Source organism: Trachymyrmex septentrionalis, unplaced genomic scaffold, assembly GCF_001594115.1.
Source record: "Trachymyrmex septentrionalis isolate Tsep2-gDNA-1 unplaced genomic scaffold, Tsep1.0 scaffold19, whole genome shotgun sequence".
Classification (NCBI taxonomy): Eukaryota; Metazoa; Arthropoda; class Insecta; order Hymenoptera; family Formicidae; genus Trachymyrmex; species Trachymyrmex septentrionalis.
In genome coordinates this window covers 2126799-2154751 of record NW_017305071.1, presented here as the reverse complement: position 1 = coordinate 2154751, position 27953 = coordinate 2126799, and the positions used below count along the sequence as shown (strand labels likewise).

Below are 27953 nucleotides of genomic sequence, written 5' to 3'. Positions count from 1 at the left end.
ACTCTTGCACTTATAATTAGTATCGCATTAGTTCTATTTCCTTTCCAATTATGTTTTCGATTTATATTAAAATTATATTATAATTCGATTTATATTATTTATAATTTTTTTCAGTTTTACAATTTTAAATATGTTGCTCGTGACACGAGATTTTTTTTAGTTTATTCAAAATTCTTTATTTGACATCATTTTACATTATTTATACTAAAAACTTCAACGTTTTATTGTGATAGAAATAAGTGCTGAACTAATAATATATGTCATGATCGAAAAAAAATGAGTAAGAATTATTTCTCAATTTTATCTGCGATCCTTTTGCTTCTTTTATCACGGTATGTCTGTATAATGGATTGCAAGAATTCGTAATAAAGGTTCAACATGACGATAGTAGAAGTGATCTACGCCACTATTAGTTTCTATAAGTATTTCATAACCATATCCATGAAGAAAATTTTCAAAATTTTTGTTTGCAATCTAATTTAAACATGCAACGATAGTAGCGACCATTAATAGCTCAATAGCTCAATTTACTGCATTAGCCTGCCGATTCCGTGAAGCTATATAATTTGGTATCGGAAAAGCCAGTGTTGTACCTCAATTATGCAAAATAGTACAACGAAATGTCATATTCAACAATTTAACACAATTACCGATATCGACATCGTTTCAGTCGCGTAAATGATATCGCTTCACTTATGTATATACATATATCAGTGCTGTCTAAATTACAGGGGTAACATTAAAATGCAAAACTATAAATAACATAACAAAGAAATGGGTTTTTTTTTCAACGAGAAAAACTCCATAATATCTTTTTACGAATGCAGATTTACTAGCTGGCATCGTCTAGTCTTCCAGCACGCTTATAAATGCGACAGAAAAGTAGCCTTTTTTTTATGACCTCGTTACATTTACGTGCGTTGTAGCGGTTCTGTTAATGCGAAGGCGCTATTTCTGACTCGCAGGGACATTCCCCGGGCTGCAGAATTTAATTTTTTACGCGTAACGATGCGCTATAATGTCATTCCTTTAGCAAGTCTCGGTAAAAATGCATTAACCCATTACTGGCCGGTCGCGCAATGTACAACGGTGTGAAAATTTCATCGCTCGTGGTATTGTGCCGCAGCCGTCGATATCGAGAAGGTGCACTATGACGGCGCCGCTAGTATAACCATTATTGGCCAATTAATTGCACAATGTCAATAAAGCAACGCCTACGTTTAATTATAAACAGGGAAAGCGCCCGTGATCGATTTAATTATGTTACATAGGCGTCCGCCGGAAATGGCGATACCAATCGAGACTAATGCGTCGGAAATTGAATTCAATCAACGCGTAAAGAGAAATTGGAGAACGAACATTCGGTCTATCTATTTGGATACGTAGCAGTATTCTCGATTTATCGAAACCGCAACATGTTTTACGACCAGCAATCGCCGATAACCGATTAACCACCACATCGCGGTTTTGATCTTAATTATTTCCAGTGAAAGTTCCGATTAAGCTATATAAATCTCTCTCTCTCTCTCTTTTTTTTAATTCATTAATAAGTCGCACAGAGTTGAACATTTAAAGCTGATTTAAAACGCTTGTTAGCTAGAAAGAAATCAGAAATCGATTCAAAAGTTTTACACAAATATTTATTCGTCAGATATTGCGACGTTATATTCTCGAACTACTTAGTGCCATTTAAAAACCAGTTGCTAGATTTCCTATCATGATCCACGTTCTTGATATTATTTCTTTAACGATATTGTTTCAGCACTTTCGCGTGATCAGTTTCTGGGTCTCGTCGCGCCTCGGATAATCCTGGACGACCGTTTTTTCTTCTTCTCTGTGAAAAGTGCCATAGGAAACGGAACAGATAAGCGACTGATGCCACTAACGTTACTCTAACGACAGTGATATTGCGTCTCTTTCCTTTGACGCGTTTTGCATTTGTGAACTACATTTCACATCTTTGAAGTACAATAATTTCGCCGTTATCCTTACACTGGAGAATTCAAATAGAACTACGTAGAGATCTTATGTTTAAAACAACGTATTTAACAAGACACTATACATATTTACTTTCCTCTAAAAATCAAAGCTGTAATTTTATTCGAAATTTTGATTATTTTCTGGTAGAAATATATACAGTTTTTTTTAGATATTTATCCAGTTATTGTAATATTAGTATTACATACTATATTCTTATTGATTGTTGATCATTATAATACATTATTGCGTAGGAAATGGATAAGGATTTGATAAGAGTTTTTATTTAATGGCACAATTTTTTTCCTGGTACAAATATGTGCAACTTGCTTATACATCTGTCTAATTATTATTCAGTAGTAATAGATTATTATTAATATTGCATCTATTTGGTACTTTGTTTCTGTTCAGTAAATAGGTTCAAATTTTGAATATCTTTTATGCGTAATAACTACAGGCAAAGTGTTACATCTTCATTGAGATCGTAAATAGTTTCCTCAGTTACTAAACAGAGTCATGCCTAATTTCTTCACTTCCAGATAAGTTGCGGATAACCTTATCCAAGAGAAATCTCCATCGTATTCTGGGAGATATCTCTTGGATAAAATTATCTAGAGATGAAGAAATTGGGTATTAATATAACTGTTCAATAACTGCTCAAAAACAGCATGAAACTTTTGCCAAGGTTTGTCATTAGATCTGTTGTTTAGAGCTGTACTATTTGTTTCACTTCGCCTTATTGCACTGCGTGCACCAGAGAGCAGCTATAAAAAACAGATCTTTTGTGTAATTCATGTTGCGATTTTTTTATTAATTTGTTGATTTGATATTTATATATAAGCTTTCCTTAGGCGGAACTCTTAAAATTCATCTTTTTACAATCGTGCTTTTGTTGGAAATATTTTGATTCTACGGTTGCTTTACGTGTAAACGCGCGTGATGATTGCGCCGATAAATAAACGGCAAGCAAAAACAGTATAAAACTGAGGGTACAACGAAAGGGTTGGAGAGATGGAATGTTTCGAAGGTATTGTTTCTCACACGGTAAACGATATTTGTTTTTCATGCGACCACTTTGCTGACTGATACCAGGCGTATTACTTTTGTTAATACTCCTATAGTTTATGGAAATTACACCGTCGAGTTTTTAGAAATGTTTTTGCATGTTTGATAGGGTAGGAATCTTTTTATAATTTTTTTATTACAAACTGCGTGTCGAACGCGTATGTGAAAGATCAGAATTACATAAAAGCCTAACAGTTTCTACAATATATTTGACTTTGCAGATACTTGTAGTAAATATTATACCTATATAGGTATAATATTTTTTTTAACACGAGACACATACAGCATTATCTATTTTATCCGTTTCGTGCCCCGTTTTATGTTTCTCTTTTATCTTTTCTATTCTACTCGCTTATTTCTCTCGGTGAATGATTTTTCGATGTTTCTTTTACCTTTAGATATCAAGCTGTCAATATCGGACTCATCACAGAGTCGAATTTGCGTTCACGATTTATACCGAGTTGGCAATCAATCAGCATTGCAGAAAAACGACATCAATGCCTGCGATATGTCTACAATTTTTTTTACGAAGAATCTTTCTTGTTTCGTATGTGATATTTTATTTGTTTTTATTATATCTATATGTTATTATTCGCTAAACATCAACATGTTTAAAAGTAATATTTTTAAATTAACGTTGCGGCAAAATTTAATCTCGTTAGTATTGTGAAATTGGGAAATAACTAAATAAAATCAGGCAGCAGTTTTGTTTGCTTATAGAATTTCTAAATATTTAAAATCATTACTATTTGCACATTTTCATTTATTTTATTATCAAGGCAGAAAAACAGTAACGTTGACTTGCGGCTATTTCTTTTTTATTTACCACCTGTAAATATAAAAGGGATAATTGAACGTAGACAAGATGATTTCATGAGTTTTTACATCGTTTTATCAATAATCTCGCTTTCTTCATTTCTGTATTTTTTTTAACATTATCATATTTATATTCAAGCAAGAGTAACGCATTATTCTATCATCGTTATTTTTTTTTGGGAGAGGAGTAACGATTATAATTTTTTTATCTGTAATGGAAACGTTATTACATTTTACAGTAATGGTAACGAATTTAGCCGCTACTTCTATCATTATTTTAAATCCTTATTTTCTTTATTATATGTATATTTAATAGGTTGCATTAGTTTTAATTGGAGACAAATATTTTACTTAAATAGAAATTCAAATGTTGAAAAATATTTAAAATAATATTCAATAAAAATTTTTAATAAAATTTGCATTCGTGAATTACAATCTAAATTTCTAAAATAAGTATATATAAAAATAAAAATATTAATGTAAAGAATTATATATAAAATATTTATTAGATAAGTTTAATTTAAAGAAAAGTTTGCTACAGACAATTTTAGATTTAAAGATTTAATATATCATATTTAATATAGATTATCAAGTAATGCAATTTTTTAATTTAGTGTCTTGCCTTAGTACAAAAAAATTATTATTTTCTAATAAGGAAACACAGAAAAGTGTTGCCGTCTGATTTTAAGGAACTTATGTGTTATAATTTAGACTAAATTAAAGAATACGTATTCTTTATATCCACTTTTACAGAATGAAATCTTTCTGAAGGAAATTGCACACTTTCTTTTGAAGAGAGAGAGAGAGAGAGAGAGAGTAAATATCGTCGAAAATTTATCAAAGATAGAAAAATTGTTTAAATAAAAGTGGAATAGTTTTAAGAGTACTTTTACAACAATGATAAAAAAATTTTTAAAGTTTTTCCCATCTTTTATAAACAAAAATTTTTTATAAAAATAATATTTTATCAATACAAAGTGCTTTTGAAATAATTCAACTTTTATTAAAAATTTGTTTTCATCTCTTATTGTTTCGACGATATTTGCTTCAAAAGAAAATAACTTTTTTCAAAGGGCTGTTTCACTCTCTAACAAGATTAAATCATTCAACTGAAAGAACACATGCGTGTGTATAAACACATATAAAAGAATAGTCTATACATTTTTGTGTAAACTACACCATGTTAAAAGCTCATCAAAGTTGGCGAACCCTTTCCTGTATTTTCTTCTGAGTATAACAGTTATTTCTTTAAATTAGTAACGAATAACGTAATGAATTACTTTTTATATTGTTACTTTTAAAAAACAGTAACAGTAATGATATTTTTTGTAGAGTAACGTTTCAATCTCCTGTATAGGTATTTAAGAGCATATTGTCAAATACAAGAGAGATAATTATATTCGTCGTATTTGCAATAATGTTAACGTACACACGACGGCGTTGACTGTGATGGGGTTGAATAGAGGATCGTGGCAACGCGGTATTGGCGATACGTGGTCGGCATTACGTAACGAGAGCCGGTTCGCGATCGGGGATTTTGTGGCATACGGACATCCCGAACGGACGACGTGAGTGAACGGACCGCCGCACATGCACCGCGAATGCGCTTGCGATACAATTTGCGCGATATTCTCTCCACTGGCTTGCCAGTGATTCCCTACTCGTACCTCCATGTATATACGTGCATGCGAATTTTGTGCGTGTGTCACGTCGAGGTGTCGCGTCGAGATAACTCTCGATCCTGATGTTAACGTAGAAAGACATAGCAATCTTTTTTCTTTATTGCATGCGAATAGTGACCTAATATTCGTCAATGAATGGATGTACGTATTTGATTCAGAAGATTTGCGAAAATAGATACTTGTAGCTTCGAAATATTAAGAGTGATCGCTATTAAAATTTTAAGTTCTTGGAATTTCTTGCAATCTTCTTTTACATATTAGTGTCATTCTATCGTTTAAAAATAATGTATGATTGTCGGATAAAATCATCATTGAAACAAAAGATATATTTTGCTTTATAAAAAATAATTATAAAACGTAAGAGAAGAATCTAGATTTTTTTTTTTTTTTTTGCAAAATTGGAGATATTAAACAAAATTACTGTTAAAGCAAAACAAACAGAAAACTTATAAACTCTGTAAAAAACTAATCGATATTTTTTATATCTTTTTTTTTTTTGAAGGAATTATTATATTTTATCGCGTATAATCAGATTTGTTTTTAAATTAAACGTTCGAAACGTGGATTAATTCATTTTGCGCGCGACACATTAATTTTAATGTATCGCCTTATTTTCGAATCGATTTAATTTAATCTTAGACGAGTGTCCCTTTTTCTCGTTTATCGATCACAGAGTCCTAAATATGTACTCCCAACATTCCGCGGAGAATGAATGTGGCGTCCGAAAACATGCAGGAGACTTAGAAATTGACTTTTTCAACTTGTACCTATCTTCTCCACCCCCCGTTTCTCTCACGTTAAATCTTAACTTGGCCGTGCGCGATGACAACTTACAAGACTATGCAGTATGCACCCGCTGGGAACATCCGCGTATGTCGCGTATAGGGTATAGCTATAGCGATAACCCGCAGGTCGCCATGAGACATTCTTCAGCGGTTTGATTTAGTGGCCCTCTCAAAGTACCCCGCCAGCTCTCTGCTCGCTTATCTAGCGCTGTTCAGAACGCTTGTACCTCGGCCACCGCGCGTTCCACACTCTCGTTGCAATACACGTCCGTGCTTGCAGTTTACTACCACGAAACGAATCGGAAGTGTAGCGGAAGTACGCGCGTGCGCGAGCGCACGAACGATCTAAAGGCGCGTACAAACTGTGCAAACCGCGCGGCTCGCAAGCAGGAGGATAAGTTTGTGCAGACGTGTTCTCGGTTGCACAGAAGCACACACATTGCGCAGAATACACGGTTTGATCGTTCTCTAACCTGGATGTATTTTGGAATTACCGTTTCTCTCTTTTCAAACACTGACCAAATGCTACTATTTGGCTGACCACTGATCAAACGATCGCAAAGAGAACTCGGTAACAGTTGATGAAAAGAATTCGGCAGCGATATTTGGTTTAAAGGTGACGATTTAGAGATACGTAATTTCAATGGCACAGAGAGACGACTGATTAATTTAAAAGATGTATTTATCTATTCGACGTTATATAATAATTTGAGAATAAATGATTTTAAAACGAAATTATTTAATATTATTTTTACTATATTAATATATTAAGTCTTCACATTTTTATCTCACATTTCTATTCGTGAGAGCAGATATGGAAATGATTAAAATGAAAATTAGCTGAAAGTGAAATCTCGCTTGTAGATTAATTTAGATGAACGTCTCACTTGTACGATTTAGCGCACGCTAGAGCAATATTTAGTTTCCAATGTGTGCACGCGCCTTAACGCGAGCTTGTTGCAGACATGGGATGATGAATCGCTCGCTCTATCTCTTCTTTAGATCTTATGACTCCGCTCTGTGACGTACTGAATCCCGCGCCTCGGGCTCGATAAATAAAGTGGATTTAAGTACGCCATCAAAGCGCGTTCAGCTCCCTGAAAGAAATCATCTTGATGTTACAATTAAGTTCACTGCAGTTATCGTCCGCCGTCAGCTTTCTCCGCCCCGTGCACGTTCGCGAGATCCTTATAAAAGTTAGTCACGCTGAAAACGGCGTGGATCAGCTTTCAAAAATACACGAGAATATATGAAAGTGTGTACAGAGTAAAAGAGAGATTCCGCTATAGGATATCCCATTCCTACCGTATTAATCTTTAATGACGGACGTTTCTTTTGACATACTTGATGTCAGTTTTTCTTCCTGACTATATAAGATGACGAAAAATGAAGCAGTTTTAAACCTGTAATTTCGTTAGGATCTATAAAAAAGTAAATTAAATTTATAAATGTAATTTTCACGTATATAATTTACGCAGTCAATCAATTTTACTGGATTAAATCTTGATTATATCAGTGCTTTCTCGGGCTGATAGCTGAGGACGTGATAAGCTATCACGTTCTCCGCATCCCTCTCCCCAAGTGTCTTCGCGATTAACTAACTTTTAAATTAGAATTCTGTTCAGGTGGAGTCACGTCAAATTAAATGAATGACCGTTTTGTTTTACGATACAATTGACGCCTTTCCGCGCTCGGTTATACCGCTATTTTCTTCGTAGATTGCGCCCGTATGTGTTCCGTACAGGACATTTCGTCCTGACATTTCCGTTCAGGCTTATAACAGCATCCCGCTCGCTCGCTCACTCGCTCGCTCGCCCGTCTCGGCTGGCATATCTATTTCACCGTTTGGTCCTAAGGGCGCTACGAGTCCCAGAGTATTAATAAATTGCGCTGTATTGTACTACGCTCTATGCCGGTTCCCACCTCCGCTTCCTGTATCCCACCATCACCGCCCGTTCTCATCCGTTTTCTCGTCTTTTTACTCCCGCCCGCGCGCAGCTGCCGCGACGAGTATCTCCCATCGGGATTACCGGCGGCGCGTTGGAAAACGCGAGCGAGAACGCGACGGCACTATCACTTCCAGAAAAGCTACCGGATGGATTTAAAGGATTTTAGGAAGATCGCCAAGGTCGACGCGAATCGAGGATTTGGCTAATGCTGCGAGTGGTACACGATTCTACGACTCGAAAGAAACGACTCGGTCATCGGCATTGAAACTTTGCTTTTCAACGAAAACCGATTTCCCCTGATTCCATTTGGTTTCGCTATCGAGGACTGTGATCCGTGAAAATCTCGATTTTCGAAGATCGTTAAGCATTGATTTGATTTGATTTGATTTTTTTTTCATTCACGCTGATCTCGTACGTGATTTTTAACTGATGTCGCCTGCAGTCGTTCAGACTGAATTACTTCAAGTTGGGCGGATTTGTTGACAATGGAACACTACAAAAGCGGCGATGATCTGAAGATTCACGCGGTAGTTTCTACGCTAATCGCGCCGGAAACGAATCAGTCCAATTCGCCATCGTCTTCCTGCGGCTTTATTGCACCGCCTTCCAGCTGGAAACTGGAAGTAAGGCGTTAATGGAGCGGATGACGTAGAGCCAGAGAAGCAGGTCGGAGAGGGACTATCACTCACGCGACTGGTAACAAACGCACGGGAAAATTCTCCTCTGTAGAGTCTCCAAGTCTCTACGATGGTGGAGCGAGAGATCGCGTCAAAGTTGGGCGCTTCGTCATTTTTAGTAGCGACGACGTGACCTCGCGTTTACGTCGTCATCTTCATGAAGAAAGTCGATCGCCAGTAATATCTATAGGAGGAAGTCCATTTATTCGGGAATTCAACGTTTCGAAAACTTAAGAACGTATATTTTAGAATTACTAGAAGAAAAAAATATTACATGTTTATTGTAATAAAGTATGTAAAATTACATAAATAATATTTGTAAAAATTAATTTATAGTGGAAAAATTTTAATTCTGTGCTTTCCAAAAATTTATCTCTCATCTCTAATAATTGTAATTTTACACGTAATTTTTAACAAAAATCTCTATAGATTTTTGTTAGAAACGATAAAAAATTACTATTACATAAATTTCTTAATTAGCCGAATTTATATTTCTGTATCGTAAATTATTGTCAATAAATTCATTAACTGTTTATTTTACGATTATACAAATTACGATTTGTATAATCGTAAAATAAACAGTTAATAGGATTTATTGACCAAACAGAATTTTGCAAGTACATAAACGGAGATATATTTTACAGGATACATGGTCGAATTTCGAGATTAAATATTATTGGCAGCATCTTGTTTCCGTGACCGCGAAATAATTGGGAATATTATCAAAATTCCGCATGGTTGAGCGAGAATTTCAACGGACGCCGTTCGGCCGCACTTCGGAAGGAAGAAGCCCTCAAGCTAGTCCTTGACCCGCCCTTGGTGAAATTTGCGTCATAAAGCCAACGAGCGTGCCGCGCACAAGTTAGACGTAAAATTGTTGGCGGAATACGGAAATATGCGAATGGGCCTTCCGGCGTCGTCGCCAGCCGAGAGTTATATAATGCCCGCTAGTGAAGCTGGCGAGGCATGCTCCATCACGTCCGCGAAATATCTTCGAGAAATAGCGATAGTCTCATCGCATCTCCTTCCGCGCCTCGCTCTCTTTGTTGGCTACATAGTGTAACTTGAAACCGGCATTCACGCGGACAAAATTTGGTCAGTTGATTCTTGGCGCATAAAAATGTTTAAAATTTATGGCTCGAAATCCACAAGTTATAAACGATTGAAAATGAGTCGATTCCTGTAAAGTACATCTAAAAAAGTTTTAACAGTAAACAACATTTTAACTTTTTTAATCTGTGTAGAACAAAAATAACAACTTAATTTACATTTATTGATTGACTGATATATAAAATTTGATAAAGTGTAACATTATGAAGGAAATATTAAATAAAAAGAAAGGTGTAACAATTTTTAAGCTTCTGAAGTATTGCCTTATTATGAAGTAAGAGCAAGTTCACAGTTTTTCAAATAAACGGACATGATATACATCGCTGTGTTTCTGAAGAGGTAAAAATGACTAAAGTGAAAGAACTAGGGCAAGTAATCCTCTTTCACACGAAAGATAACTCGAGATTGAGAGGAGCAAGTGATGCACTTTGCCACTCTCGGGCTACTTAGATCCTCAAGAAGTCCGGGGAATGTCGAAGAGTAGCTGTGTCTCGAGCTCACCGCGAAATTTCGGGTAAAGCTCGATGATAAAATAAAACGCGCTATCTCTTCTTTTTTTACAAATCGCGCCCGAGTTCCTCGCGAATTGCTCTTCAATTTTCGAATCGCGGCTCCGGAAGGCAGGCGCCGTGGAAGAATTTCAAGTAGGCGACACGTGTAAAGCATCGGTGGCGCAAAAACAGCTTCGAGAAGTGATTCTACTTCGCGGTGCGATGCAGTTTTGGTTGATTCCCGTTCCGGCTAAGTTCCGGAAACTTCCCTGGCGAAAGTTGCGCCGTTTCAAAAGCATGGCTTCTTACGACTTCCTCTGGAAGTGTCGGATCATATCAGAGTAATGCGGAAACTGTGCTTGTGAATCATAGACACATGTTGTTGTTGGCACAAAACATTACATCATACAAGTTTATTTAGTATTGTATAAAAAAGTACTCTGTTATAAAACGCAGAGTAAGAAAAGCATAATATCTTATATCTGGTCTAGTTTCTTAATTTATAATTCAAATTTATTTAAATTTAATTTTTAAATTGCAAATTCAGTTACCTTTTTTAAAGCTAGTTAATTATTTTAAAAGGTATACCCATATGAGAGAATACGTACGAATGTGTATATATAAATAGAAATGTGTATACATGCTGTAAAAAGTTTTCTACGTAAATAGAAAAGAATAATTTCTTTAGCTTTTTACCAATAGAATATTGATATTGAATGAACGAAGCAACAACGATATGTTCAGTATTACACGTACAGTCCTCAACATTTCCTATTTTTCATTTTATTAATTGGATAAGTATCTAATTAATTTATTACCAGATAAATAATTAATTCACTTTAAATAACAGACGAGTGATTGGAGTAGCTTATTAATTATTTTTGGTACACGATACATTATTAGAGCATGACTGCGCTTAGAATTATCGGCAAACACTTCTATCGACCAAACTGAAACGTCGCTACTCTATAACGACGCGTAATGTCGCACTATACATATAGATATAATTATAACCGTCTGGCGTTCAATAAGCTGCCAATTATCTCTAATGGATCGCGTTAAACTTCTAAAATGAGAGGCAATGTTGCGAGCGCCGTCGTGCGTGTCGTTCATTAATGTTAATTTTCGATTCGGTAATCTCTACTCGCTGAATTCAAAAACAGAAGCCTTTGATACTGATGTCGGCAAATAATACTTGAAAAATCAGTTATTGATGCCGTTCTCTCGTTACGATAATTTTGTCGTTATTAATATAATGAAAGAGTTTCTATCCAATTTATCCTTAATATTATTAATGTTAATGAAACATGGTATGTCGAAATCACATAAATAATTGTACTAATAAATATTATCTGAAAATTATGAAGTATAGTTTTTCAATTATTTATTTTGGAATCTGTATCAATTTCAGCTCTTCATTGTTATTTTATGCCGATTGATAAAAAATTTCGGACAAATTAGATTTCTCTCATGCTTATTCACGATGATTATATTATCTATCATAGGCAAAAAGTGTTGGGAGAAACATTTATCGTCTGCAGAAAACATCGCGATGAATGTAGACGAGATTTAGCAAGTTCCGCCATATAATTCAGGAACGACACTTCGAGAGTTACTGCCAAACTTGTGAGTCGAAACGATATCGAGTCGCAAGACCATCGAAATGCCATCGAAGAGTCGCAAGAGGGAGAGACTTGCGAGCACCCTCTTGCCTCTTCATGTTTACGTCTGCACGAGGACGCGGTGCTGGTCCTCCCGAGCCACACTCGAATTATGACAATAAAAGTGCTTTATTTCTCGGTTTCAGATCGGTGCTCTGAAGAATTATTACCTCTTCTCTCACAAGCGATTACACAAGAGATCCCTCACTGCGAGCGAACCACATCACAAGGCGCTCAGGGATGAACCGCGGGTAAGTCGACGTATTCTTGTTTCTGCGCTAATTAAGAGACATTAATTACGAGATGCACACGGGAACGAGATTTGATTCATACTCAAAGAGTAAGACGTAATGTTTGAAAGCCATGGTAGATTTATTCCAGGTCTGTGAAATGAAAGAAAAATTTAATTAGCTTTAGTTACGGCATTAAGGACTTTGCTTTTACTAAAAAAAAAAAAAAAAAAATTATCTTTAAAATTAAATTTGCGTGTGAAGAGCGAAATAACGGAGTGTGTAGTCATAAGAGACAGAAATAAATATAATTAGAATAAGATAATTATAATCACAAGCAGTGTATACTCTCTTTTTCATATATACAAACGTTTTATAAATTTATTGGACAGTCGACATGTTAACGAACCGATTTGTAACGATCGTTCGGACAGAAAATTCATTGCTATAAAGCGCTATTAAATCACTTGGTAAAACTTGAACTCTTCACGATCGGTCAGCGTAAAAGCGGCGTGCATTTCGACAAACAGCTTAATTGGCCAAGTCCGTTTAAAGCACGTTAACGATCGCAAGAAATACGTGTTCTGGCTAGTGAACTGAATGTTTGGCCGAAAGAAGCCCCAGAATAAAATTGTGAATTAAGACTTCTGAAAGGACGAAAATAATTTTCTAAAAATAAGATTTAGCATTATCAATTTTTAACAATTTTTTAACCAAATTGATTAAAGACATTTTTATACTAATTTTTCTTTAATAATTTTAACTTTATGAAACTGTTGTAATCGCGTCATTTTATCTTATCGAAAAAATATTTGAAAAAGAAAGATATTTACAAAGTCTGGAAAATGTCAATAGGATCAAAAAGCTACCATAGAAAGGATATGATGAGTTCTGTACTGAGATGTTTTGAAAACAAGCTGTGCAATATATGTTACGTAAATAATAAAGTCCCATCATAAAAATGTTACATTTTTTCTCAGTATGTAACCCTTGCGTTTTCAAAAAATCATTCTCCCGTTTCTATGCAGTTTTTTTATAGTTAAATATTCTATCACGCAGTGACAGAATATTCAACGGTAACAGTATACCTCACAAAGGATCGCAAAACGTGTCTTCTTTTTTTTAATTGACCAGAAACGTGTTTTTGTTCGGTTCTAGACTAAATTTTAGCGTTGCGGTAAAAAACGTTGAATTTTAACTATGAAAAAATTCACAGTCAAGGATAGAAATTATTTTGCAATTGTAAAGCAAGAAACATTTTTTATGGTATACGTAAAGAACGATTTTGTTGAAGTATTTATAAATTCACACAACTAGATCCAAATTTGAAAATAATTATATTGGATTATTTTTTGATATTATATTGTACACTCGAACTGGTTGCTTAAATGTCAAAACTCTTTCTGCAGGATTATCCATGTTTAAACATACTCCCTACATAATTATTTTAATAACCCAATATAATTATTTTCAGGTTGATATTTGGCTTAATTTTTTTCTAGACTTTTTCCGTGTAGTAAAACGTTTTTAACATTTAATTCAGAATTATAACATATATATTTTTCCGCATATATTTTTTTTGTGAAAAAGACAGCATAATTTATGCATTATTATTCAACGATAATAAATCATAAATCCGTCGCAGCTATAAATAGTTTATGAAATTCCATCCTTATACCTGTAGATTTTTTTCGAATTTTTCACTATAATATCACTTTAGTACTCGCGCGGGAAATACCTGGTGGTCGCTTTAAGTGCACTCTCGGTGAAGTCTCGTCGTCCCTTCTCTCACGAGGACGTAGCAAAATATCTCACTGTTTCGAGAGACAATATTGTCGCCGCGTTTTCCGCCATTGTCCTCGTCTCGATAAGCTCCTTCTCGCGCGTGAAAATTACGAAGTGGAAGGATAGACGAAATAGTCGGGAAAATATCGTGTCGAAGAGGGAAAGAGCGAAAGCAACAGAAATACAGTTCTTTGCATGCGAGGGATCACGATATAGCATTAATTATGAGCTGGTACTCGCGGGGAACACGTTATCGTGAGGAAAATACCATTTGCACGGGACGAACGTGCGGGGGTAACCTCCGCGCGAGATACATTTTTTTCCGAACGCGCCGCGCTCAGAGATCGCCGGGATTTATGGCTGGCAAAGTCACGGATACGTGACCGGAAAATCTCTCTCGTTTTCCCGACGATCGTGACTGGCTGCTTATTAATTGTGCAGCACGCTTAGTTAACCGCTTAATTGTTCGCTAAAAAATAAACGATCAATGTTTCATTTTATTGCTCATTTTTATATTTTGATGAAAAAGTGTCATGCTCATGTCGATGCGAACTTATTGCGAATGAAATGAATTATTAACACCTTATTTCTTTCACTAATTTTTTTTTCATGTTTGAAAAATATCTATATACTACTTGAGAAATTGTTTTTCCAGGAAATTGAGGAAGATATGTATACGTAAAGAAATTCTTCACATAATTTTAGTCTGAATTTTACAACTTTCTTCATTGGGATTATTACACGGATTATTATTGAATTTGAAAATTAAAATTCCGCATAACTTTTATTAGATGGTTTGCTGTCAGAATAGTGATTAATGTCGGCATTTAAATTTTATTTAATTTTTTTTCTAAAGGAACAATTCAATATATTGTATTTCACGTGACGATCGATTCTGACGAATCGATGATTAAATGGATTTGATAATTTATTTGATCAAATATTTATGTTGATATGCATGAAACATATAATGTTTATTTTAATAAAAATTCATAAATATTGATAATTAAAATTAACTTAAACAATTACATGGTAATTTCTACTTAATTAGCAACCATATTTAGTAGACATTTTCTTTATTACTTGAAATTTTGACTTCTATCTACAACTGTTTATAATTCATAAGAGAATACGGCAACATCTGCTGCTATTCGACTTCACGACTGCTATAATCGTTTGATTTTAAGAGACTTTTAGCATGTTCAATAATCGATATAGAGCAGCACATGTACCAAATTTCCTATCTTACACTCATTGTGTTAGTTTGAAAATTCGAAAATTTCTGCATTGGCGCGCGCCTTCAATACGACCGTGAAACTAACTCGGTTAATCCTGGCGTATTTGGAGCCTCGCCAAAATTGCGTGAGGGTCGTGAATCTGTCGACTGGGCATCGAATCGCATTGCGTGTCTGGGTCCAACACGAGGATATGAATGAAACGGGAGGAACGCGACGCGCGCTAGAATTAAAGCTCGTTCCCCGAGGCGTTTTTCGGTGATTGTTCGATTTATGACCCTCGATTGAGTCAATCTGCCCTGGTGAATTTCCACGTCGCAGTGTCGCGATATACAGCCGTATATATAGCCGTCTGGCCAATCGCACAATAGACAACAATGATGCCACGAGTAGTTGTTTATTTTTTAAAAATAAAGATAAAAAAATAATTTTATTTCTCTAGCTTTCTCTCCTTCTCTCCCTCTCTTAATTAAATTTTTTCTGTTTTTTAATTATCGATAAAATAATTCTTTGAAATGATATCAAATGTATTGTAATAATCATTAAACATTTCATAAAAATACGAACGTCATAAATCCAGATTTTAATAATTTTTGTAAAAATAAATAGATAATGATTAATTAGTTGATGTATATAGAAATAAATGCTTTCTCTCTTAATCCATTTAATATTTCTCAATATTATAATTTTAAATGCATATATATATTATAGAAATTATTATATTTAATTAAATTTCATATAAATTTTATCATACACATAATAATTTAAAATCACATGTGATTAATAACTTTATTCAAAGACACTGAAGTGTCTTTCTTTTGATATAACTTGCTTATGATATTATTAACATGTGAATATCGTCCAGCAAAAAAACCTGACTGATGACACTGATGAAATATTCCGGACACTTGGGAAAATTTGCGACCGTTATACCGGCTTATATTACCGTGTAATGTCGTGTGGAACTTAGTGTAATGACGTGAGAGATAACAAAACGTATTCTGGCGGCTAATGGCTTTTAGGTCGGTTCGCCAAGTTATTCAAGTTTATAGCGCGATGACGTAGCTCGAAGTCGATCATAGAGCGATGTCGCAAGAAAGCTCGTTGCAGATCCGGCGTATGCTTTCGGTTGCAGGTGCACTGGTTTCAACAGCAGCATGAGAAGAAGCGCAAGAAGCGCGACTTTGACGCGTCCTACGCGTTCGCCGATTATCAGCCCTTCTTCGGCGGTTTTGGTCCGCGTCCGCGACAAGCTGGGCTGTTTCATCGCCAAAGAAACAGAGGCGTGCCACTTCAAAACCTATTCACGGACCCGCTTTTCAAGGAGCAGTGGTACCTGGTAAGTACATCTCGCCGCGTCATAAGATAGACCGCCGTGACAGAATACGTGATGAGAATCGAAAGAACTCTATACGGTATCTAAGTCACTCGACACTTCCGATTATTATTTCTTTCTCGAGAAGTCTCTATCGATGATGTCAATTCAAACAAATTTACACTATGCTCATTTTCCGAAATTCTCTGACGAAAGAAATATTAGTTGTTTGTATTAATTAAAAATTGTAATTAATGTACCTAACAATCATATTTAAAACGCTATAAAAATTGGGATCAATATTAAATAGCTTGTGACATTATCAGTTTAGGACTGTTTCAAGACCGACGAATAATCTGCGCGCAATTTGCTTGAATTGGAAATGATAAAAATGAAATAAAAGTAATAATAGAGAATGAAAATAATGATAAGAGTATAATATTCTAGACTTGTTTACCGTTACCATTTTTATTAGATAATTATTGTAACATCTATAATCGCATTATTTGCTCAATCATGACATATTTTATTAATTAGAAAATTTGGACGCAGTCTGCGTCTCAATTTTTAATTACGATGTAATTATACCGAATTACCGCGTATCTCGCGCTGTTATAACCGAGAAACGCGACGATGTTTCCATTGCGACTCGATGCACTTGAACGAGGTACATATCTTGGACAAAACGCTCGCATAACTCGCATAACTTGATTCGCGTAATCGTGGACGAGTAAACAATTATCTTAATAATGGCTCGGGTCCCGTATAAACAATCAATCAACGTGTTTGTTATCCGATTAGCGGCTGCAACTAATGCGATCTTATTGAGTGAGAATCGATTGACGGCCTGGGCCAGCCTGAGATTATCGAAAACAACGCGCCTGACGTTGTTTTAGACCTCTTCCATCTCGCGATCCTATTGGACAGAACGTTATTGTTCCGTTCTAGCTTGGCTTAATCGCTCTAACTCTTCAGCCTGATCATCCTGGCGCATTAAGCGCATCAGAGCGATTGAGATGTTTTATTATTTAAAACGTTCAAAAGAGATTACCTTTAATTCTGCGTATTAAATTCTACATATTACGTTACAATTACGAGTTATAAATTAAAATCTGTAATTAATTTGTGCCTCCTATGTAAAAGATATATATCTATAAAATGTCAAATAAGAATTTTTTATATTAAGATTACTTTGCGACGGTACAGAAGTTTTTGGAAAATCAGATTGATATTTAATAATTTTGATCTTTGATTTTAAATCATCGTTTATTTATTGGCTTTGTTGAATATTAGATAATTTCAAAATTTTTTAACACACTATAAAATCACTATACTTGATAGAATTCTGTTATGTGCATTTTATATTCTTTTCTCATTTCCAATTATAAATATGTATATATGAAATACATTTATATATCATTCTGACTAAGGATTTTCGCAATAAATTCTGTACGGTTCTGATATGTTTGCTCGGGTCATTATTAAATTTATGATTAATTTAATTTATGATATTACTATTTCAGTTTTTTTAATTTGCGATTTAAATAAGCGCACAATTTCAAGAAATGAAAGATGTATTTAAAATTTCAAAAATACTATGAAGTTAACATCTAGCCTCGACCATATTTGACACTTCTTTGCTTGTTTGATTTATTCATGTTGCGATCTATAATAGTATACTTATTAACATGTTAACGTTTATGTAACACATAAATAAAAAGTTAACAAAAATAAGATAAAAATAAAAGCTCTATGAACCAAGCGAAGTGTTGATTGCTTAAAATCAATTAAAATGTCAAACAAACTGAAATGTTTATATTAAAACACAAAACAGCTATACCGACATAATAATGAATAATACTGGAAAGATCGATAACAAATGTTTCGACCTTTATTCATCATCATTTTCAACATTACACACACAATAAAATAAAATACGATTATAATTATAACCGTAACGTCTTAACGTATTATGATTAATTGACGAGAATATAAAACATTAATTTTTTAATGGTGAGATATTTTAGATAACGACAGAAACTGGATAAATGTGAGAAACTAGAAAAATTTCTGTACAAGAGCAATAAATCTCGACACTTGGTGCATCTTTCTCGCGCGACCAGTCGTGTCTTAATGGACCGGCGTTGTGCTGTACATGCGTTTTCTTGCGGGAGCGTAAGCAGCTTATAAACGTGCAGCCGTACCGTCTGGAACAGCAGCAGCAGAGTGGTGAGAAACAACGGAAACGGGTAGCTTTAGCTTTTGGCAGGTTCGCCCAATATATCCGGCGCGGCAGAAACTTTTCTCTCTCTCTCTATTTCCCGACGCGTCGCCCGCCAGCGCGGCGTCTCGGCCTAAGTTACCGAGAAGTTCTCGATTATATCGAGTGTCCCGGCTTCTAGCTGTTCGGCTACTTTCATTGGCGAACGTCCGAGAAAACGAAAGGAACATCCCGATTGCCTGTTCTTGCGAACGCTCCAAGCGATTACCGGAGGTAGTTACTTTGATTCTTAATTCCTTTACGGGAAGGAAATCTTATCTCTCGTTTTATCTTGAATATACTTTGGCAGTATTTTAATTCGAGATGAAGAAATACAGAAACTCAAAGCTGAATATCAAAAAGTTGAGGAAGGAGATGGCGCACGATTAAATTTTCGCTTTAAAGAAAGAAACTGCCCCAAATTGGTTAAAGAATTAAAGATGAAAGAAAGTTGTGAAAACTCTTATATGTATATTTATTCGCGATGCTGCATTATATAAGCCACTTTGTAAGTGAATGAGATTGAACGAACCGACAGCCAAGCAAAAATAAATGTAATTTTTTTTTCGATACGAGAAACAAACAAATTCAGTTTGCGCAACGGCGCACTTACAAAAATACATTCCGCACTCTCTCTCTCTCGAGCTCCTTTTTCCCTCGCTTATTCCGACGTGTATTGCAAGGAGAAAAGTCCACGTTTCTCGTTTTCTGACGTCATGATTCGATGTGGCTACGGCATGGAAGCAGGGAGCCTTAAAGAAACGCGAGGCGCGCGTATTACGATTTTGCATAATGGACGTAATATCGGATGATATGAAATTTGAGCAGCTCAGGCGAACGCCCGATATCTGAGGCCTCCTCTCTATTTGCAGAGAGCAATGCCCAAATATGCCGAGCCTCGAAACTCGGGCTCGGAAACTGCCGTGTATAAAAGCACAGGATGCAGGCGTTTACGAGATGCCCGGAGCGTCGCCTGAGGCGCGATAGGAAACCAGAGCTTATGTAAGCTAATAAACCACCTATGATACTCCGTATGTGCAGGTATATCATATCGATATCCTGTCTGCAACACGAACACAGAAATCACCGAAAGCAAATTAATTAATGTAAATTCCTCATTGGCACCTTCATAACGAAATTCTAGTCTCATATTCTTAACGTTCATTGGATATTTATCACTGCATGTCTGAATATACGAGAATATGTACGATAAGGTTAACAAATTTAACATCGATGATGTGATAATTGTATCTCGAACTGCAGCGATATTTAAGTGCATATTATTAATTTACCAGAGATTATGCATATTTTGGCGAGACAAAACGAGATAAAAGAATAATGATTTGATATGAAAATTCATAGTAAATATATGATGTCAATCAAATACATATATTTTATATTTCAGCCTTATGCTATTATAGATAAAATGATAATATTGTACAATAGAGGAGATTGAATCGACAATAGAGGATCGGATAATAAAATTTAGGCGCGATCGGTAAAAAAAGAATTTGGAGATTAGATAAGCAAGAGATTTGCGATGGAAGATTAAATAAAATCTGTTAGAAAATATAGTTAAAAGATTCAAAAGCAAAAAGTAGACAAACAACTTATAATTATATAAGGTATCAAAATGATATAAGAGGTATCAAATTATTATTGAAAAATTAATCCTTCTCTTAGACATCTAATCGTGATTAACTATTGATATTACTGATTTTTTTTTTAGTATCAGATTTTAAAATTATTTATTTAAATTATTTCACAGTATATCTCGTTATCAAATTTTGCAGAAATTCACAATAAAGGGAATAATAGGCTAGAATCGAGTCTCGTTTGTAATGCGCTTTTCTCTTTATATAAATATTCTCTTTATACTATATAAGAGAGGTACTTTAAACTTTGTATTGTTAGATTTTTGTATCTATGTCGTCCCATGGAAACGACGTTTCGTCTAGCTCGCTTTTGTCGTGGAAGACGCTGGGGCAAAGAGTACCTCCGGATGAACCGGAGCAACCCGGTTCGTTGTAAACCCGACTCGGCCGTGGGGTTTTTTTCTCTATTCTCTTTTTGTCGGGTCGACCGCACGCGTCGCGAGAGACAATGGGCCGCATTGTCTTTCTTCGAGCACAATATGCACCCACAATGTGTGCGCACGAACCCATCCCGCCTCCATCCCTCACCATTCGCTGTGTACGCTGATGGGATTATGGCGTTCTTACACAGCACCCGTAAATTTGGCGTTTCTCGCCGGATAATTTAGCCTGTGTTCGTCGGAGAGAAAGAAACAACCGAGGGATCGATGGCGTTGCGTACGTAATGTAAGGAAAAACGGGATACCAAGCAAAAATGTTTGGGTTTTTGTATATAACAGTCAATACTTCAATATTTCAAGAAAATTAGTTTCAGAATATACAAAAGTTATTTGATGAAGAATAGTTTTTGAAATCTCTTTTAATATAATGTTATAAATAATGAAATAATGACCATAGGAGTGCGAGGAGACAGTGGGCAAATCAACAAAGTCGATATTTAATAAAATTTGCTATAGTATCATATAAAAAATTTATTTGTACTCTTTTAATATATTTTTTTATTTTTTTAAATTTATGTGATGGTTAAAGAATCGAACCTTTCTTGATTGTATTGTTATATGTGGAAATATATCTTTTTATATTGTTATTTGAATTTTTATTTTTATATGATATTTATTATTGTAATGTATGATGTATAGTATTATTTGTTTTATTTTTTTTTTTTTTACTTATTTTGTTGTATTGAGGCGTGGCATCACTCTTTTGTTGTTTCCGCTTTCTGGTGGGCGTTGTAGCAGCAGCATGTTGACGCCTCACCAATTGTGTATCTACATGTTTTTGTCTGTTTCAATCAATGAATTTTTATTGGCATATACAATAAAAGATATTCTATTTTTAGGATTTTCTAGATATTTGTTTGGGGTTATTTTGATCATTTTTGGACATTCTCCTTTAATATCTTGGCAACGGTTAACCGATCGCGCTTAAATAAGGGGTATTATCATTATATTCGAGAGAGCGCATTCTATAATCCTCCCAGGTTTTATCAGCGGAAATCAATTCGTAGTCTTCTTTTATAAAATTGCTGATGCGAAACAATTTGCAAAGAAATCAAATTATTTTCTTAATTTTGAGCAATAATTTTTAACTTATTGCTCGAAAATTTAATTATGTAAGCAACAAATTACGAACAAACAATTGTCGATTTGTCAATAGTGTATATAAATAATATATGATGCGATAAACTACAACTGCGAACAATATATTTTTTTGCAATATATGTTATATATATATATGTTTGATATTTCACAGTTTTATATATATATATATATTATCTTTTTCTATGTTTTTTTTTATCTTTTGGCAAAAATTTTTATTACAGCGACGTGAGGTGGCTAGAATGATTTCCATGCTCTTCATCAAACCGTATCGACAACAGTCGATACGGTTTGATATTGACAATTTCTGTACCCACTAGCTGGAACAGCGATAGCTACGACAAGCAGTTCGGTAACGTTGCACCTATGTTGGACCACGTATCCTCCTTTTCGAGCTATCGAGTTCTGATCCCATTGCATTCTCAACGCATACCGTGCTCTCGCGCTTTGTCTCTCCTTGATCCGCTCGTAACGCCAAAATCTCTGCGCAGATAAGCGCTGACACGGGCGACGGGGCACGCGTCGATGCCATCGGGTCTCTTCCTCACGGGCGAGCACGACAATGCGCAATCTAGTTAATGAAATTGCAGCTGGAACGGAGCCGGCACCGTACGACGCACCCGAACCCGAATGGCCGAGTAAAAAAGCAACAGCGGGAAAGGTGCATCGACACGGAGATTGGCACATTCCCCGCAATTCCCCGTCGCTATATTCTCGCGACGAGAGCACGTACCGTGCTACTCCTCTGATCATGATGAGCTACGGGTGTAATGTACAAGAGCCGGGATCAAGAGAAACCTCTCCTGTCCTGTTACATGCACTTCATTCGTGCAATAGCTCGAAGCGGACTCGTGTTAAATTCTAAGTGAACACCTTCAAATTAACTATTACCAATATCCTGCATTGCATATTCCTCGAGGCACACAATTTTTGTTTTATTCCAAAGGGGAAACAATTTTTTTCACATTTTTAGACTTCATTGTATTGCTATTGAAAAATTTTTTTATGAATTTATGAATCATTTGTTGGAAATCGCTCATTTAAGAGAATGTTATTGTATCTGTTTTTACAAATGTGTTAATATTTATAGTTTAAATAATCTATATACATATAAAAGTTGTGTTTATAATAACTATTTTAAAAAAATATGTTTTTATTATTTATTTTGTTGTAAATTAAAATTGATGAAATAATGAAAAAAATATAAGTTTTAAAAAAGTATAGTTATAAAGAATTGATTTTTAATTTACGACTTTTATATATTTTTAATTGTTACATATATATCACTTTCTTTTTTATTTTCTTTTTTTTCCTTACAACTTTGATCTCTGAAAAATAACACAGTACTTTTATAACCGCTGCAAAATATTTCGTGAAAATAGAAAAGCTTCTATTGTATGTAAAATAATAATATTAAAAATATTTGAATCAGGTATTCAATGCACTCATTCTATCTCTTCCAATTCTTCTGCTCAGTTCATGCGGAAAAACATAGTCATAGAGATTAGAGAATAACTCCATGTTCTTGCATTCCGCAAAAATATTTCGCGTCACGCGCGTACGTTCGTGCATATGTTACATTTTCAAAACACAAGTCTGAGATTATTCTCGATATACGGACAAAATGTGATAATCAACGGAATTAAAATTTGTTGCAAAAAGCAATTTCTTGCAATATTAAAAATTTTTTTAAATTTGCGTGCAATGATAGTTGATATTAATGAAGAGTCGCACGGAAAGAACAATTTTGTTGAAATCTCTAAAAATTTCAAAGATAGATACAAATCAGAAAATAACGTTGTTAGATTATCAAAATAATTAAGTATATAGGAAACTAAAGCTTGATAAGCAGTGCTAAAAAAAATACTGAAACAAAAATATAGTCAATTTTAATAAATATTTAGTTGAATACTGCCAACTAAATATTTATTAAATATAAAGATATATTTATTTGATACAAGAAATGTTAATTTGATTTAACAATCATTTTTTTTGTTGAACAAATATTTTTTGTATGTACTTACTGCAAGTAAATGTTTAGTTGGCAGTATTAAACTACATATTTATTAAAATTAACTATATTTTTTTCTCAGTGTACAAAAAGTTAACATTCTAGCAAGTTGAGCATCCTATATAATTATATATTTTAATAGTCCAACAAAATTATTTTCAGATTTAGATCTAGCCAAGTTTGTAAATGTTTCATCAAAATTCTTGCCGTTCTTTCTGCGCGCCATTCTCTTCTTTCTATAATCAAGTTTAGATTGTTTCTAAATTTCAGAAAAAATTTGGGAAACTACTTTTCTTTATTACCTCACAATCATTTTTCAACCGATAATATTATAAAGATGTTCCATGTATCAATTAGAATGATAGATTGTTTATCCTATCTGGGATTGATGTGTTCGTTGTGCTTACTTGACTGCTCATCTCTCCTGCCGGATAATCTACGGAGATTGCGATATCATGCTACGCACGCACGAATTTATCGCGTCGCTGCGCGCGGTCGTAAATTCTTTTTTTGCTGCGATTTGGATATGATCATACGTGGCGATTGCTGGGGAAACACGTACGAAACATTCGCATATTTCCATATTGTACATTTATTACTTAAATTCATGACGCACACAAATTGCAAAACGCCATTCGTAGCGGGAGCCCCGTTGTAATAATCAATCCATTATAAATGCATAAAATGAAGGGGATACGATCGCACGTCGCGCAGCTATTCGAATCGTGTCTCGCATATATTTTTTTCTGGCTTGATATAGCTCTGGGAGGGGCTACCGATAGCGATATCGGAGAAACTATAGGTCTGTCAAAATTCGTATGGAATTTTAACGCCGTCGACGTTTTTATGAGAGCGATGGCCCGCGATATAGTATTTGGCGATCGAAAAATCCTGGATAGGAATCTGACATAGTTTGACTTTTTAATATTGAAACTTTTTAGGATAGGATTATTAATTTTATATATTGTATACGCGGAAAAAACAATATTTTATTAACAGCATTAGTCGATACAGCATATTCTCATTGAAAATAATCTTGTTAATTTAATAACAACATTAATGAAATAAATACGTCATGTTTTTGTTTTAGTACAGTTATTTGTTTCATTAATACTGTCATAAATAAACAAGATTATTTTCATTTAGACTGATGTGTGTTGACTAATGCAGTTAATATATCATTTTTAAAAAACTAATACAATTTTTAAAAAACGGTAGACATTTAAGAAAAAATCAAATGCATTCACAATAATTATTTTTCAAATATTAGAAAATAACAATTTTCTAATTGGGACGTTGAGAACATACTTACTATCTTACCTAGTATAACGGAGACCGCGTTATGAAAGCTGTGGTGACCGAATTTGTCGTGCGGCTAGTAATCCATTAATCCACGAAATTGTATACGCGCATGTGAAGATATATAGCGTTACACGAATATCAATCAACATTTATACAAGGTAACACGAAATTCGCGAATTAATTTCTGTCAAAGAATCATGTACTGTACCGTGTGCGATTTATCAAAATCTTTGGCTGAAACAAAATATTTTTTGCTCTTTTACAATATAAAATTCTTTTATGTTTACGGAAATAGAATGTGTATTTAATGTAATAAATTGTTTTACTGGAACAATTGACTCACGAGAAATAAGAGATGGATCTTAAAATTTTAAAATAATCATAAAATGCTATAATATTTATCATTATCTGCTAAAATAATAAATATAATCAATCTAATCAATATTAGCTTATATGAAGATGGAGATGAAAACTTTATATATATATATATATATTTATATATTTATATTACGACAAGTAAATATCTAATAAATTGAACTGTAACTATTTTAAAACATCTTACTAAAGAATATGTGTAAGTAGTGAAAGAAAACGTTTGAGCAGCCATATAAATTTTAAAATATACAAATTAGTTAATCCTCAAATCTTCTTGTACTTTACTTAAAGGAATGATAATTAAACGATTGCAATAGATTGAAAAAAAAAAAATTCTTATCAGATAGTTCAAGATAAATGAAATTTAACATTTCTTTGCCGTAGAACGGTGGCGCCAAGGATGGTTACGATATGAATCTTGGCCCGGCCTGGCAGAAGGGCTATACCGGCAAGGGTGTCGTTGTTTCGATTTTGGACGATGGCATTCAGACCAACCATCCTGATCTCGCGCTCAACTACGATCACCAGGCCAGCACGGATATCAACGATAATGACGACGACCCGATGCCAAGGGACAACGGCGACAATAAGCACGGCACTCGATGTGCCGGTGAAGTCGCCGCCGTTGCCTTCAACCAATACTGCGGTGTTGGAGTCGCTTATAATGCCAGTATCGGAGGTAAGGTCATTTATAACGGAGATCAAAATAATATCTATAGATAGAGGAATAATCACACTTAATCGTAGAAAGAAATTAATTGTGGAAAGGAAAAGGGAATGGGTGAGATTCTTCAAAGTTATTTCGAAGATATTACATAGAAAAGAAAGTTTATGTCGAATAAATAGCGTGATAATTTTTATCCCGAAAATCTAAATATATGTGATCGTTAAAATAACCACAGCGATATTAAAATTGATATTAAAATATCCATACGATATTATGGAATTGGTGATATTTTAAAAGAACTGAGCTATTTTAAGGAAATGCTATGGAGATTTATAAATAAAGGTATCTTTCCAAATCATTTTTGTTCGCGTTAATATTTGATTTTGTTTATTAATTTATTTTTAATGATGTCATAAGTAGGATGATCTATAAAAAGAAATAACGAACTTTTAATTATTTACATAAAATTATTTAATGCGGGAAAAGCGTGTAATTTTCATAAACAAGCGACTTATAGGATATCGATTTTCTAAAATTTAAATTTATTGTCATATTTGATTATGTTGTTAGAGTCATGCAAGAATTGAATTATTATCCTTAAATTATAGCCTGTATATTTTGCAGAGAAAATTGAATGAAGTGCATATAATGTATAACGCATGTATGAGAGGGATCAATATTTCCTTTCTCTTATACTCCTACGTTTGATAAACTAGAAATTGGTAGAACCGTTTTATGTTCTGATGGATTTTGTTGAAATTTGAAATAGGTTGTTACTCAGGTGTGTTAGTATTTCCAATGATGAGAATGCGCTCATCTCAACTCACGTGTACAAACGTTGACGATGGATTCTCCCAGGCACAGAGATATACTAAAATCTTTTGTCCATTTAATTTTCAAACTGATAGTTCTTCGACTTAGTTTTAATCTCGATATATTTTAGTTTCATTGTCTAACATGCCGATAACGTTGCGAGGTGTATTCGCCATTCATTCTCAACATTTCTTAATTACAAAAAGATGCGTGAAATTGAGAACCTCTTCCGTAAAAAGGTCATTAGAAATTTGTACGCGCATACGCGCGTTAGCATTAATGGAAAGATTGACCGAGAAAGATTGACGATAATTACGAGTTCGCAGTCTATTCGAGCTGTCGTTAATCTTACATCTGCGAAAGCGCTTCTCATCGAAGCCGGTAATCACTTAATGCGCGATTTAAGAGACAGGCTTTCGCATCGTTGTCTCGAAGGCGGTGTTTATCTTTTCTTATGCCGACTGAGCGAATCCTCCTGGGACCGTTCCAACGCTGACTTAGTCGGCGAATCGTTCCACGGAAATAAATAGTGCAGCGACCGCTGGGAATGTCAG

At 34.5% G+C, this 27953-nt stretch overlaps 1 protein-coding gene across 3 annotated transcripts in view; it reads left to right on the top strand.

Moving 5' to 3' along the window:
- The window catches only part of LOC108746945 (furin-like protease 2), a 387099-nt gene that overhangs the window by 349833 nt on the left and 9313 nt on the right, over nucleotides 1–27953 (top strand). For all 3 annotated transcript variants that reach the window (XM_018484084.1, XM_018484083.1, XM_018484082.1), the window contains exons 3-5: nucleotides 12360–12464; nucleotides 16599–16802; nucleotides 26304–26598. In XM_018484084.1, coding sequence (XP_018339586.1) covers nucleotides 12360–12464; nucleotides 16599–16802; nucleotides 26304–26598 — 604 coding nt within the window. The remainder of the gene's footprint in view (nucleotides 1–12359; nucleotides 12465–16598; nucleotides 16803–26303; nucleotides 26599–27953) is intronic.